The 13,002-nt window shown below is 52.5% G+C and overlaps 1 protein-coding gene across 1 annotated transcript in view; it reads right to left on the reverse strand.

The window, feature by feature from the left end:
* Positions 1-3,983, reverse strand: part of Rassf5 (Ras association domain family member 5) — a 66,829-nt gene extending 62,846 nt beyond the window's left edge. The window contains 1 exon segment of the mRNA NM_019365.4: positions 3,414-3,983. Coding sequence (NP_062238.1) covers positions 3,414-3,855 — 442 coding nt within the window. The 5' untranslated portion in view covers positions 3,856-3,983.
* Between the last annotated feature and the right edge of the window lie 9,019 nt (positions 3,984-13,002).

The raw sequence follows: 13,002 nt of genomic DNA on the forward strand, positions 1-13,002 counted from the left end.
GTTTCTCCCACTGCCAGACCATTTCCTGGCTCAGGGTGGTTCACACACCCACTCAAAGGAGACGCATGGCAGGAGGCCATCTTTATGTGCCTTCTGCACAAGAAAGGGCAAGAGGCAGCTGGAGGAATTCCCAGGTTGTTTGCTGTTGACGGCTGCTGTCTCTGGGAAGGTTGGAAAAACAAAGCAGCGGGCTTCTGCAAGCTCTCCCCTCCGCTGTTCTCCTCGGAGCGTATCTGCGTCAAGCCCCTTTGATTTCCTTCCCTAGCTAACAAGTGGGAGTCTGAGTGCACATGTGTCACACAGGTGTTGTATGTTTGGACACAGATGGTCTTCCCAGGTGGTTCACCACTTTGAAACAGGGTCTCTCGTTGATCCTGGAGTTTGATCAGCATGGCTAGACTAGCTGGCCAGCAAGCTGCCTCCCTGGGACTGGCTGACAGGTGAGCACCACAGGGCTAGGCTTTTTACACGAACCTTATACTTGCCCAGCAAGCACTTTACCAATTGAGCCATCTCGCTAGCCCTCAGACTTGCTCCTGAGAGCCAGCATCGGCTCTGAACTTAACAGGGTTAACCGGTGCTGCTGCTGACCTCGAAGTGGGACTAAGCTTAGGTTAGGCAAAGCAAGTCTCTAAAACTACCCTTCCCGAAAGCCCATTGCCCACCAGGCTCCCATCCAGACTCCTAAACAGGCAGGTGTCATTCACAGCTCCACTGGCCTTCGAGTCTCAATTTACACTTACGGAAACCAGCATGGCGCTCTGCTGGTCGCCACTGCTACTCAGAAAGGCATCTATCTCTAAGCCAGGCACAGAGGAGTCTCAGCCACTGGACTGTGGGTTTTGTCACAGCCGACTTCTACCTGAGATGCTAGGCAGGGCTGTCATGCCTAGAGGACACCTCATACCTAAACTTCCAAGGTATACTACCCACTTCTCGTTTCAGCTCCACAACCGAGCAAAGCTTGAAAACGGTACCCCATGCTTATGCGGTACAGTGAGCCCCAGCTACCCATTAACGCTCTCAAGTGGGAGGAGACAATGGTAACATTTATACCTAATTGGACGCTCATTGTCCGCCCTGCCAAGCACCTTTCTAATCAACTTACAATGATTAATACATTGAATTCTCCCATTAACACGATGCGGCAGATAAGATCATTATCCCCACTTTTTAAAGACAAGGGAAGGCAACAGAGAGAGAGTCATGGGGTCACACAGAGACTAAGTGACATTTTGGATTCAAAGTCAGGACTTCGGTTCCAGTTTGAGCGTGTGAGTGTGTGTGTGTGTGTGTGTGTGTGTGTGTGTGTGTGTGTGTGTGTGTCTATGTGCACACGTAGCTAGGGTTGGCCAGTAATGGCCGGCCAGGACTCTGCCCAGCACTGAGATTACGAGCATGTGCCACTGTGTCTGCTTTCTTTATTTTTAACATGGGTTCTCAGGATCAAGTTCTGGTCCTCATGCTTGCTTTGCCAGTTGAGTTGTCCCCTGCCTTCCCAGCAGGATTACCTCTTAAAAGTTCCCTTTTCTGACACCCCCCCACCCACGCTTTTCAAAAATGAAAATAAAACAAACCCTCTCAGAGAGCCAGACCTCAGCTTAACACCAGATGCCTGGTGAGTCTGCCCTGCGCACCAACATGTCTCAACTTTCTCCTGGTCAGCCGAACACTCACGGTTAGTTAAATATTAAAAACAACAAACAGAGATTCCTTTCTGTGGCCTTCCTGACTCCAGCGCTATTGCCTCTTCGGCGTTCCCGCGTCTCTGGCTGGTATGAAATCTACTACGAGGAGGCTACAGGAACTCAAGAAAGTGAAAGGACCCCAGCAAGTGGCAGGTCAGAGGCCCTGCCTGTGGCTTCTATTTTCCAAGTGCTAGGAACTGTTTAGGGACGGAGCAAGGGAAATAAACAGTTCTAATGTGGTATGAGGATGCTCGTTTAGTCACGGAGTACTGCACCGATACCCACAGAAACCCACCAACACATCATCATCGCTAACCAGAAGAATAGCACAAAACTCGGCGTAAATAAAGCTGTCGGTCCCCCAAAGTCTAAATACAGGCAAGGATTACAACCAGCATATTTTCACAGACAATGCAGCTTCTGGGATTTGAGCATAAGTAACAGCGAAGCCACTGCCTCTTCCCCTGAGTACAGGGTTAGTGGGAGCATCCAGAAGACTGAGGGAGGAAGGGCGAGCAGCGTATCCAAAGGTAAGTTGCACTGGACTCTTCTGCAGGTCAGCAACATTTACAAGGGACAGCAGCCAGTGCGCACACACAGCACAGGCATAGGACTCTACATGCCCAGCCATCTCCTGAACAGGCACCTGTATGGGGGGAAGGATGCTCATGGTGGGGAGAAGAGCACCCACTTTCCCTTTTCACACTTCCTGGAGCTGCTGAGAGGGAGCGAGGGTAGGGCTAGTTGCTGCTGTCCAGTGTTGCAGTCTGAAGGAGGCACAGGGTGTAAGGTAGGAGAAAGGCCCTTTAACCAAGAGATGTGGCCGCAATCCACAGATGATTGCTGGAAACCGTCACTGCGCCGTGTGCCTCACATGCTCAGAGTAGCTATGTAAGCACGTGGGTATGAGTATCCTCTGGCAACAGCAGATCCCTGGGTTGGTGGGGAGGAGACTTCTTACAGGGAGACACGGACTTCAAAAGGGTGCAGATTTGCTCAGAAATTCTCTACCCTGGTGTCCAGTGTTTCAGTCAGGACTGGGAGAAGCCAGCAGATCAGTGGGGATGCCTTGTGGAAGGAACGGGCAGGGAGCTTAGAGCTGGAAGATGGGTGCAAGAGTGCAGAAGGAAGAGGAGGAGGAGGAGGTTGGGCGCATCAAACACTGGAGCATATGCAGTACAGAGGGTTGAGGACCCAGGTGTGGCGGGCTGAGGAGGCTCAGGTGCAGGTGACCTTGGCATCTTTCAGTCTCACAGCCTGTTTCCATTCAAAGCCTAGCCAGGCTTCCTGTGCCAACAGCTCCCTAGGAGAAGATCCTGAGAAAACCCTGAGGTGACCAACAAGTCATTTCCCCATTAACTCTAATAAGTAGGGTCAAATACTTCGTTATCAATATCAGTGCCCAATTTTAAAAACTTACAACTAAAGGAAGAAGAGAACTTGCGTAAGACAACCGAATGACCTTGTGGAGAACCATTAAATCCCAACCTGCAAACAAGCTTGCCTGCATGCACAGGGTAGAAGGCTCGTACCCGTCTGAGGACAACGTAACTGTACACATATAACCACCTCTGGCCAGTGGGCAGCCATTAGAGGATGCCAGGCAGTGACAGCACTGTCTCCAACATTACCTGCCTAAAGTTCGGGCTGGCCACAAAAGGCAATGGCCTCCTCTCCCAGGCTCACAGCCCTTCACCTCGCGCACCTTCCCCCGCCCTCACTCACTAGCGCAGCGCAGCGCCTGCCGCAGCACCTCTCGTCCGCACAGGTCACACCAGCCCGGGCCACCCCGGAGCGCCAATTCCGCGAAACGGTGTCCCTCTCCTCTCTCGGCTAAGACGCGGGGATCCTGCGGTTGCTCGAAGATGCTCCTCACGTCGCGGGGTCGGTGCGACCCAGGTCGCCGCCGCAGTCTCTGCTGCAGACCGGGCCGGACAGGGCGAGCGTGTCGGCAGTCCCGGGGCGTGGGCTCCGGGTCCCCCCGGGCATTCCTCCTGCTACCGCGACCCTCTGACGCCCCGGACGCGGAGATCAGGGCCGTGGGGATACAGCGACGCGGCCGGGCGGGCGGTGGCGGCTCGGTGCCACCCAGGCTCTGCAGATACCGCGGCGGCTCGGGGTCTAGCAGCAGCGGGTAGGGACGCTGCCCAATGGCCGGGGACGCCATGGCCAAGGCCCGCAGGCGGCAGCAGCTCCAGAGCCTGACCAACAGAAGGGGCGGCTCCGGCCGAGCGCGCTTTTAAAGGGCCCGCAGCCCGCGGGCGGGGCGGGGCGGGGCGGAGCCCACGGAGAGGCCGGAAGGGCAACACGCGTGACTGCGGGCCCGAGCCGCATGGGTTTAGAGGCGACTCCGGGACTAGGGGGTTGGTGAAGGTCTGAGCATCCGCGAGGCTCGGTGGGCGCCAGCTCTTCTGCCTCTGTCTCCAGCCCTGCCCCGTCCCCTCTGGTTAGCTCCCAGGACGCCCTAACACCGGCGGGGCGGGGAGCAGGTGGGAAGGGAGGGCTTGGAACCCTGGTGGGGCCCCGGGAGCGGGAGCGAGCCCGCTGCTGTCAGCAAGGCGCCCCGCGGATTCTCCGGGCCGCTCTGGGAAACTGGCTACATCAGCTCTCCCTTCTCACCCCTGCTGCAGAGGCTGCCCCTCCTCGAAGACTGGGGTTAGAGTGACTGGTGACCTTTGGTGATCCGGTGATCTTGAGGGACCTCTGTGCCCCATGGATGGACAGGAACTCTCCTCCCGAATTGCCCCCAACCCCCTTAGTTGCTGGAGTAACCACTGCGGAAATAAATACCAATCCCCTAAACACCTCTTTTATTCCCGGTATGCAAGGTTCACCTGAGTAGGGGTGCGGGGTGGAGAAGTCCGCATCCTGCCAGCACCAAGGGGTGCGCCATAGGTTCCTGTCTGGCTTAAGGTTTATGTATGTGGCCACCATCTTGAAAATCCTAATTCTTGACCCGGCCTATTCTTTTTGCACTGGGTCTTGAAAATTATGTAGTGGTAATGACTAGCGGGCCCGTTCTCAGTCCTGTCCCACGGGAAAGAGAGCAGGTGGGACTGTGGGTCTTCGAACCTGTCCCCGATCGACCGTAGGCTAGCAAGGGTGCTTGGCCCTCTACGCTCTGGTTTGGTAGCTGCAGGCGCCATTGCTCTTTCCAGTTCTGCGGTTCTGACTGAGGCCTCGCTCACACTTTCCCCCTTAAATAACAGCTTTGGTTGATTTAGTGGCAGTCACCAGCAAGCAACTTTGGGACTAGAGAGTCACTGCACCACATTTAAAAATTCCATATTTGGGGTTTCAACAAACCACTGGTAGAAATATTGGGGGTGGGGGCATGTCTACAGTGAACATATACACGCTTTTTCCTCATTGTTTATTAAATAGCACTGGATAGCGATGATTCAGATATACTCGCACAGTACCGGGTGTTTAATATAGACGGGGTTAAAATGCATAGGTTCTCGCTGCGCACTAAGCTACTTTATAAAAGAGATGAGAATCCTCAGGGTACTGGGTACGGGGAGCAATGGTGTTTGTATAGAGTGTGTGGGGATTCTGAAACCAGACCTGGAATTGTCTATAAATTCGCCTATACTTTAATCTCCAGGGTTCTTTCCAGGCCAATGATGGGTCTCCCCCTAGTGTCCGGCTGGGGAATCCTCACTTTCGCTTTTCCCCTGGAAGGTATATTTAGGCAGTAGCTGAAAGTCCAGTGACCAGGGAGTCCCCTCCCTTCCTTGCTCCTCAGCCTCTCCCGCTGGATGGTGGTTATCCGAGCTGGTGGACGAAGACAAGTTCCTGGTCTCTGGGCTTCACTTTATTTACTGATTTCCGGGTAGTGGAAAGAAGAACTCCAAAGCCGGAGAGAGCTAAGAGAGGATGGTGGGCACAGAGGTTCCCACTCCCCTCCTCCACCTTTCCCCTTGCTCTCTTTACATCCATGCTCCAAACTCTGGAGGACAACCAACCCTAGAGGGCTTGCTAAATCACAACTTGCTGGCTCTACTCAAGTTCCTGTGTCGGTAAGTCTGGGCTAAGATACTAGACTTGGGTTTCTAGCAAGTTCCCACAACAGTGTTGGTGCTGATGGTCGGTCCACTGTGAGAACTGCGCTAGGGCCATAGCACTGTGGAGGGAATGGCTTCTCTGCCCCAGGATCTTTGGGGTTGAGTTGGTTGTAACTGAGAGACCCCAGCAGAAACAGTTCCTTGGCACTTTCTCCCAATGTGTGGAGGGGGAAGTGCAGTCTGACTTTATCATCTTTTTCCTCCTCTCTAGGGTTTCTGCAAGCAGCTCTCTGGGTTCTTGCAGAAACCAGTATTGCATATAAACATTTGCTAGGTTTGCACTCTGTGTCTATCGGTCTTCACAAGGTTTGAAATGGGTACCTCTCAGGGGTGCCGTGTTTTGGGTGTGACCCAGGACAGAGACCAGCTTGAGTTGGGTGATGGCTTGGCATGTTACGTAACACGATTCTGGTAACATGCAGCATTGGGAGGCCAATTTTAAGACACTATTTATGGGGGTTGGGGATTTAGCTCAGTGGTAGAGCACTTGCCTAGGAAGCGCAAGGCCCTGGGTTCGGTCCCCAGCTCCAAAAAAAAAAAAAAAAAAAAAAAGACACTATTTATGAATAATTGCCAACAGCCGTCATCTCTATCCTTCCCCCACCAAGGCGTGTCGTTTGTGGCTGACTTTGATCCCCTAGCTGAACAGGGAGGGAATCAATGTCACCTGTCATCTACTGAGGCTGGCTGCGGCAGTCAGGTGTGCAGCCTTCCCCACTGTGGGCTACATAGAAGATGCTCTGGTCTTGTTTTCCCGTGGCTGTGATCTGATGGAGCAGTGGTGGCTGCTTCCAGAGCTGATGGGAAAATGACTTGGAGCCAGAGCTCCTGGGAAGGAGAGAGAAGATGTGGAGATAGCATAATGTCATGTGACCCACCCAAAACTTTCCCAAGTTTATCTTAAGATTCATCTCTCTGAGACAAAGAAAAAAAAATGAGGTCAGGTTAGGGGAGTAACTAACCCCCAACCTCAACGGGTTTGGGACTCACTTCTCTAATCTTTCCCAATCCAGTCCCCTCCCATGTCCCATTAAAGAGCATCTCCTTCCAACACACACGCACGCACGCATACACACACACACACACACACACACACACACACACACACACTCCTCCAGGAAAGAAATGAAAAAAAATCACTGAAATCACGAACCCCCTCTAGTTCTGGTAAAGAGGCATCACCTGGGGTGCTGGGTTCCTGGGTAGCAGCATTCTTGACTTTGTCCTTGGTCACCAGACTGCCAGGTTTCACCCCATCCACTGAAGCATCTGCTGGGAGGCTTTGTTTTGTTTTTCTCCTTAGCAGATCCTCTTGGCTCAGAGTGGGTCACTTTTCCCAGCTGTGACTCATCCCAGGAGGGAGGACATGCTGCTTTTATTTGTGACCAAGGGGAAGGAGGACGGTGAATTTGAGTGTGGTCAAGGCTGCTTCAGAGGTGGTCCTATAACATGTTATTTCCCCTCCTGGGCAAGTTATTTCAAGACTATTCCCCTACCCCCTCCAACCCTCACCCCCTTGCAAGAAAGAAAAGGCACAGACAGACATTGGCGTGGTTTTCTGCAGGGGAGGCTCTGCTTTTATCTGACTCTGAGGCATTTGAAGCTGCTTAAGAATCTCTGGAGGTTTTCAGAAGCTCTGGGGACATTGGCAGTCATGCACAGGATTACTATGTCAGTCAGGAGAAGTTATGTTGCAAACACAGCCCCATATCTCAGCGCGTCAGACAATAGAGACCTCTTTCTCACTCACACCCCGTGTACAGGATGACAAGCATTCACAAGAATCAATCAGGACCCCTGCAGATCCCAGACACCATATCTAATATGGCCAGCCACTAAATGTTGAGAAATACTTGCTGATTCTCGTTGGCGTTTAAAACTCTCAGCCACTTCCATTGAGTCACAGACTATCCTACACAAGGAGGGCCAGTAGCAAAAGCTCATGGTGAGCTCAGAGTTGGAGAAGAGCCGGGTAGGGGGGTTATCAGTCAGCACTGATAATCACTGCAGTCCTCAAAGACACAGAGCGGATTACTTTCATAAGCCACGTGCTCCTCTAAGACCCACTGGATATTAGGTGTTCGTCCAGGCATTCACAGTCTGGAGGAGACACATCAAGCTTGCGCTCTATTGGGAAAGGCACTCAATAAGCCATAGATAGGTGTGGTGTGTGTTCATCAGGACTTGAAGGGGTTTGGGAACAAATGTGGCATTTTTAGGAGACAGAAGGTGAGGAGGTTCCGTATTAGACTAGCCCACTGGATTTCAATCCTCCTAATGCCGAGACCCTTTAATACAGTTCTTCATGCCGTGGTGACTGCCGGACACAAAATTGTTCTTTTTGTTACATCCTAGCTGTAGTTTTGCTACTGTCATAAATCATGATGTAGACACCTGCAATTTCCCCTGGGGGGGGGTCTTTGGGGGTCACGACCCACAGGTTGAGAACCACCAGATCAGCTGCCAGGCTCTCTCACTGAAACAGAGCTAGGTGGAGGGAAAAAAAAAAAAACCCATGTCTGTGAGAAACGATGTTCCAGGCTAAGGGAGTAGCAGGTACAATGGTCCCTAATCATTTCCCCAAATCCGTGAATTCAAATAGGGGACTCAAACATTCTCAGGCCCTACTAGCATGATGTCTGCCCATTGGCTTATATTTTATAAGTGATTTTGATTCATATGACACATGGACCACAGAAAACGAGTCTGGAAGGTAAGACTGTGGGATCCTTCCAGAATGTTTGCGGGAAATGCCTACAGCCTTCCTCTTCCTGCTTAGGCTACCCAGAAGGCTTAGTCTCCACAAGAAGAGGGCATCCCTTGCGACTTTCAGCAGGGGGTGGTGATGACACCTCTCACATGGCTAAAGAATAGTGGATCTGTGGGGGTCTCTAGTAAAATGGCAAAATGGCCAGGATTCCTACTTTACAGATTAGAAACCGGAGATGCAGGATCATGTGACCAGCACAGAGCCCCTAGCCTCGTTTCCAGACCATTAAACCTACATGTGGGCCTTTGCGCTGCCTGCTGGGCTGGGAAGGGCTGGTGGCTAAGGCTGATCTGGATATATATGTACAGTGTGAAAAGTCAGAATCCTTGTCCAGCGTTCTTCCCATTTGATATCACTCTACTTCCTAGGTCAGGTCCAGTTGTCAGGTCCAGGGTCATGCGGGGTCGCCCATCACCCCATCTGTTTCTCACTATCTCCACCATCCTAATGGGAGGTGCAGGTGACCTTTGGTTTGCCCCCTTCCTTGGGCCTTGCTAGTCTTTCTGACCTGATTCTCTACGCAGGGGAACGGGAGGGGCTGGTGTGGAGCGAGCTCAGCTGTAGGCTCATAACCAATGTCTGGTCCAAGACACTTTTTTTTTAAGCCACGAACTGATGCTCTAGGGATAACGGAAGGAAGGCATCCGAGACCTTCAGGACTAGGGGTAAAGAGGAGATGGGCTTAGCAGCTTGGCAAATCCTTCCAGGCGCTGAGCACTGTGGTGAATTTGCTGCACCCAAGTGCTTCAGATGAGCCAGAGAGGGGGGCTGGACCAGCACCACTGCGCATTCTCAAGCATGAATTTAAGAAATCATTTGCTTATTGTGTGTGTGAGCAGAGGTCAGAGGATGGACAGCTTGTAGTGGTGAAGGGGTGGGTTCTCTCCTTCCACCAACCATGTCATCAGATGCTCCTGCTTCCCGAGGAGTTTTCTCTGCCCTTGATGGCACTTAGGGACAAGAGAGTATGTGGGTGTGGCTCCTCCTGAAAATTGTCATCAGGCTGAGGCGCGGGGCTCATGGCAGCTCCTCCGTCTGCATATTGTCAGATATGCAATTTTTCCACCCGGTGCCACAGCCAAGCTTGGGACGAGCTGGCCTGTGTGCGTGCACACACTTTTTTCCCCCCTGCCCTGGAAAAACTCAGATATTCCAGACATACTCATCAGCAGCTTTTATCCCTCAGCCAAAGGGAGGCTGCAAGCCACAAGTGCTTGTATATCCAGGGTGAGGCCAGCTCTTAGGCCTGGTATGGCGGCAGCTAGCCTCAGCATGGGGTACACTAACAAGCACAGAGGGGCTTGGATGACATCGTGGGCTGTCCCTACCCCGCCTCAGCCCCACTCTGCCCACCACTGCCCCTTCTTCTGTCTCTGTTGCCCCTATTTCTGTCCCCACCCCCCTCAGTGTTTCTCCATCTCTCTCTCCCTGGCCACTCTCCTTCCTCTCCATCTCTTGCCCTCCTTCCCTCCCTTCTTCCTCTTTCCTTCCCCCTCCCTGCCTCTGGTGAGGGAGGTATGGAAAACCAAGGCTCTAGAAGGCAATTACTCTGACTGGTCAGCCTAGGAACATCAAGTATCTTTGGGTCACCCTGGCCCAAACTGTAACCTTTCTCACTAGAGTTGCCCACTGTGGTAGTTGGAGTGAGAATGTCCTTCATAGGCTCATGTTTGTTGGGAAGGGTTAGGAGGTGTGGTCTAGTCAGAGGAGGTGTGTCACTGGGAGTGGGCCTGGAAGTCTCAAAAGCCCATACCAGACCCAGTCTTTCTCCTCTCCTCTCCTCTCCTCTCCTCTCCTCTCCTCTCCTCTCCTCTCCTCTCCTCTCCTCTCCTCTCCTCTCCTCTCCTCTCCTCCCTCTCTCTCCTCCCTCCCTCTCTCTTCCCTCCCTCCCTTCCCCTCTCTCTGTCTTCTCCTCCCCCTCTCTTCCTCCTCCCTCGATCCCTCCCTCCCTCTCTCCTCCCTCTTCTTCTTCCCTCCCTCCCTGTTTCTTCCCTCCCTCCCCCCTCTTCCTCCTCCCCCTTCTTCCTCCCTCTCTTCCCTCCCTCTCTCCCTTTCCTTCTTCAGCTCTGTGCTTGTCACCATGAGCCCCACTACGATGATAACCAACTAACCCTCTGAACCTGTAAGCAAGTCCCCCAACCAAATGCTTCCCTTTAAGAGCTGCCTTGGTCATGGCGTCTCTTCACAACAATAGAACAGCAACTAAGACACCCACTCAGGATCCTTCCTGCCTGGTGGCATGGTGAGTTATAGTCTGATCTGGGCTATACAGATTCCATCTCAAAATAAATAAACAACAAAACCCTTGACTTTAGAAACAGGCAGGAAGTTGTTGGGAGTATTTAAGAAGGGCTTTTCCAGGCTACTTTCCAAGCATCAGGGATGCAGAGCCGGGCCATTCAAAAGCCACAGGCAGAAGCTGAAGGAGGGTGGCCAGGCCATGGAGGTCCATTCTGTCTTACATGGACTTAGCTGTGCAGGAGGGGCAGAGTGAGCTGTCCAGTTGAGGGGCTTTTCAAGGGTCATCATAAACTCTGCCCTCACCAAGGACGCACACCAACAACGCAGATTCCTGGCCCACACCCTTCGCCTGCTGCTTAGATTCAGAGGCTGGGTGGGGCCCAGGATTTTATTTCTAACCAGATACCAGTTTCTAAAGAATGAACTGTGGAGTCTCCTATGTCCTGTGGTCTCCACAGTCCTATGGCACTGAGGCATGGAAGGAAGCTCTATTCTTTTCCCCAGCCCCAGCCACCTGTTCTCTGGACAAGGATCTTGGACCGCCCTCCGATCCTACCTCGAGCGGGTCTATTCTCAGAGGATGCCCAGATAATCAATGCAATGGGGTGTCTTTCCAGATGTCTGCAAGAATCTGCTTCCCAGCACAGGGACCTCAGCGCCAGTGAGGTCTAACATGAGGAAAGGGTACTGAGTGCTGTGAACTTCATAACTCTCTAGTCTATCTGTGACTTTCCACCCTCCGCACTGGCACTCAAGAATGGTATCTTTAAATACCAGTTGGACTTGACTTAAAACCAGTCTGGTTCCTTGAAACAAAGCCCACATCCCAGCCGTGACCTTTGGGGCTGGCTCCTCCCTTTCCAAACTTCCTACTTCTGCTTAGGAACGCAGAAATGCGTGCCTGTGTTGCCCAGCGCGTTCCAAGCCTCTCACATGCTCACTGTGATTCTGCCTTGTGATCCCCTGCTCCCAAGCGACATGCGCCCAGCCTGCTCTAGGTGCGCTGCCCCGAAAGGAGGGTGACCCTGCCACACCTGAGCTGTGCATTCCAATCACAACATCTACTGAGGGACAATGAAATCCTGTCATACACCTCCTTTCCTCCAGGGCCAGAGTGTTCTTGTCACTCTGCTAGCTTCAGCACCTGGCAGGAGCCTGGCACTCTTGTTCCCCACCTGATGGACTGAATGGATTCTTTTCACCTTAAGGAATTGATGCAGAGAACAGAGAGGGAACTTAAAGGGTCTTCTGACACCAGAGGCTCTTATAGGTGCCTTTGGTTGTGGGCCGTGACCACTCAAACCCTTCTGAGATGAAACTAGAAACCACAGTAGCAGCTCGGCCATCCTGGTTGACTGAAGCCTTTGAGAAGGGCCCTCAACTTGTGGGCATGCCCAGGAGATAAGACTCTGTCTGGATTGTGTTATCCCCTGAACATCTGCATTTGGCCTCAAGGAATCCCCTGGCTCTTCTGCTGAACTCCACCAAACACGTGGCCTCTTAGCTTCCAGGGAAAACCCACTGTGGGACTTCCCTGTTGGCCGCTGATGAGCAAAAGCTGGTCTGAATTCATTCCCAGAGAGCAGGCTAGAAGTGGCCTGGTGCTAGGGCCATCGGGACAGAACTTGAGTCCACACACAGGCTTAAGGCTCAGAGAGCATACATGAAAAGACAAACCTAATCCAAGCAGCCAGGCTCTGTTGTCCCCCACACCCCCATCCCCGCCCCATGCCCTCACCTCCCAGGGTTGCTTTTTCTATTCCCCTTTAGGGCTCTGCCTTCTTCACTCCTGGTCCTGCTGGCTTATTTAGGGAGGGCACCCTCCATGAATGGGGAGACTTTCATGAAGACAGGTTGGACTGAGGCCAATCACTGCTTCCTGTTTACATTCCTTGCCGAGGGAAGGCGCCTTGTTATATTGGTTAGAGACTGAAGAAGAAAGAGTAAATTTGCACGCAGTTTGAGCAAGTTGGTGTGCTCTACCCAGGTGCCCACTCTAACTTCCACAGTAAAGGAAAGTTCTCTGGTGGTCCTCAAACATTAGACAGAGCCTAGATTGTGATGGGTGATTAGGGCTGGGGAGAGCAGCAGGTGTGTGATGGGTTAAAAAGAAGCAAACTTTCTCCCCAGGATCTAGGCTTCTTATGTGGACCCTACATGACAGGGCAGGAAAATGGAGATCTCTTAGGGAGAGGCCATCTTCCCTAAAATCATACCCCACTAGGGAAAAGGCAGG

Source organism: Rattus norvegicus, chromosome 13 (genome assembly GCF_021556685.1).
Source record: "Rattus norvegicus strain SHRSP/BbbUtx chromosome 13, alternate assembly SHRSP_T2T, whole genome shotgun sequence".
Lineage (NCBI taxonomy): Eukaryota > Metazoa > Chordata > Mammalia > Rodentia > Muridae > Rattus > Rattus norvegicus.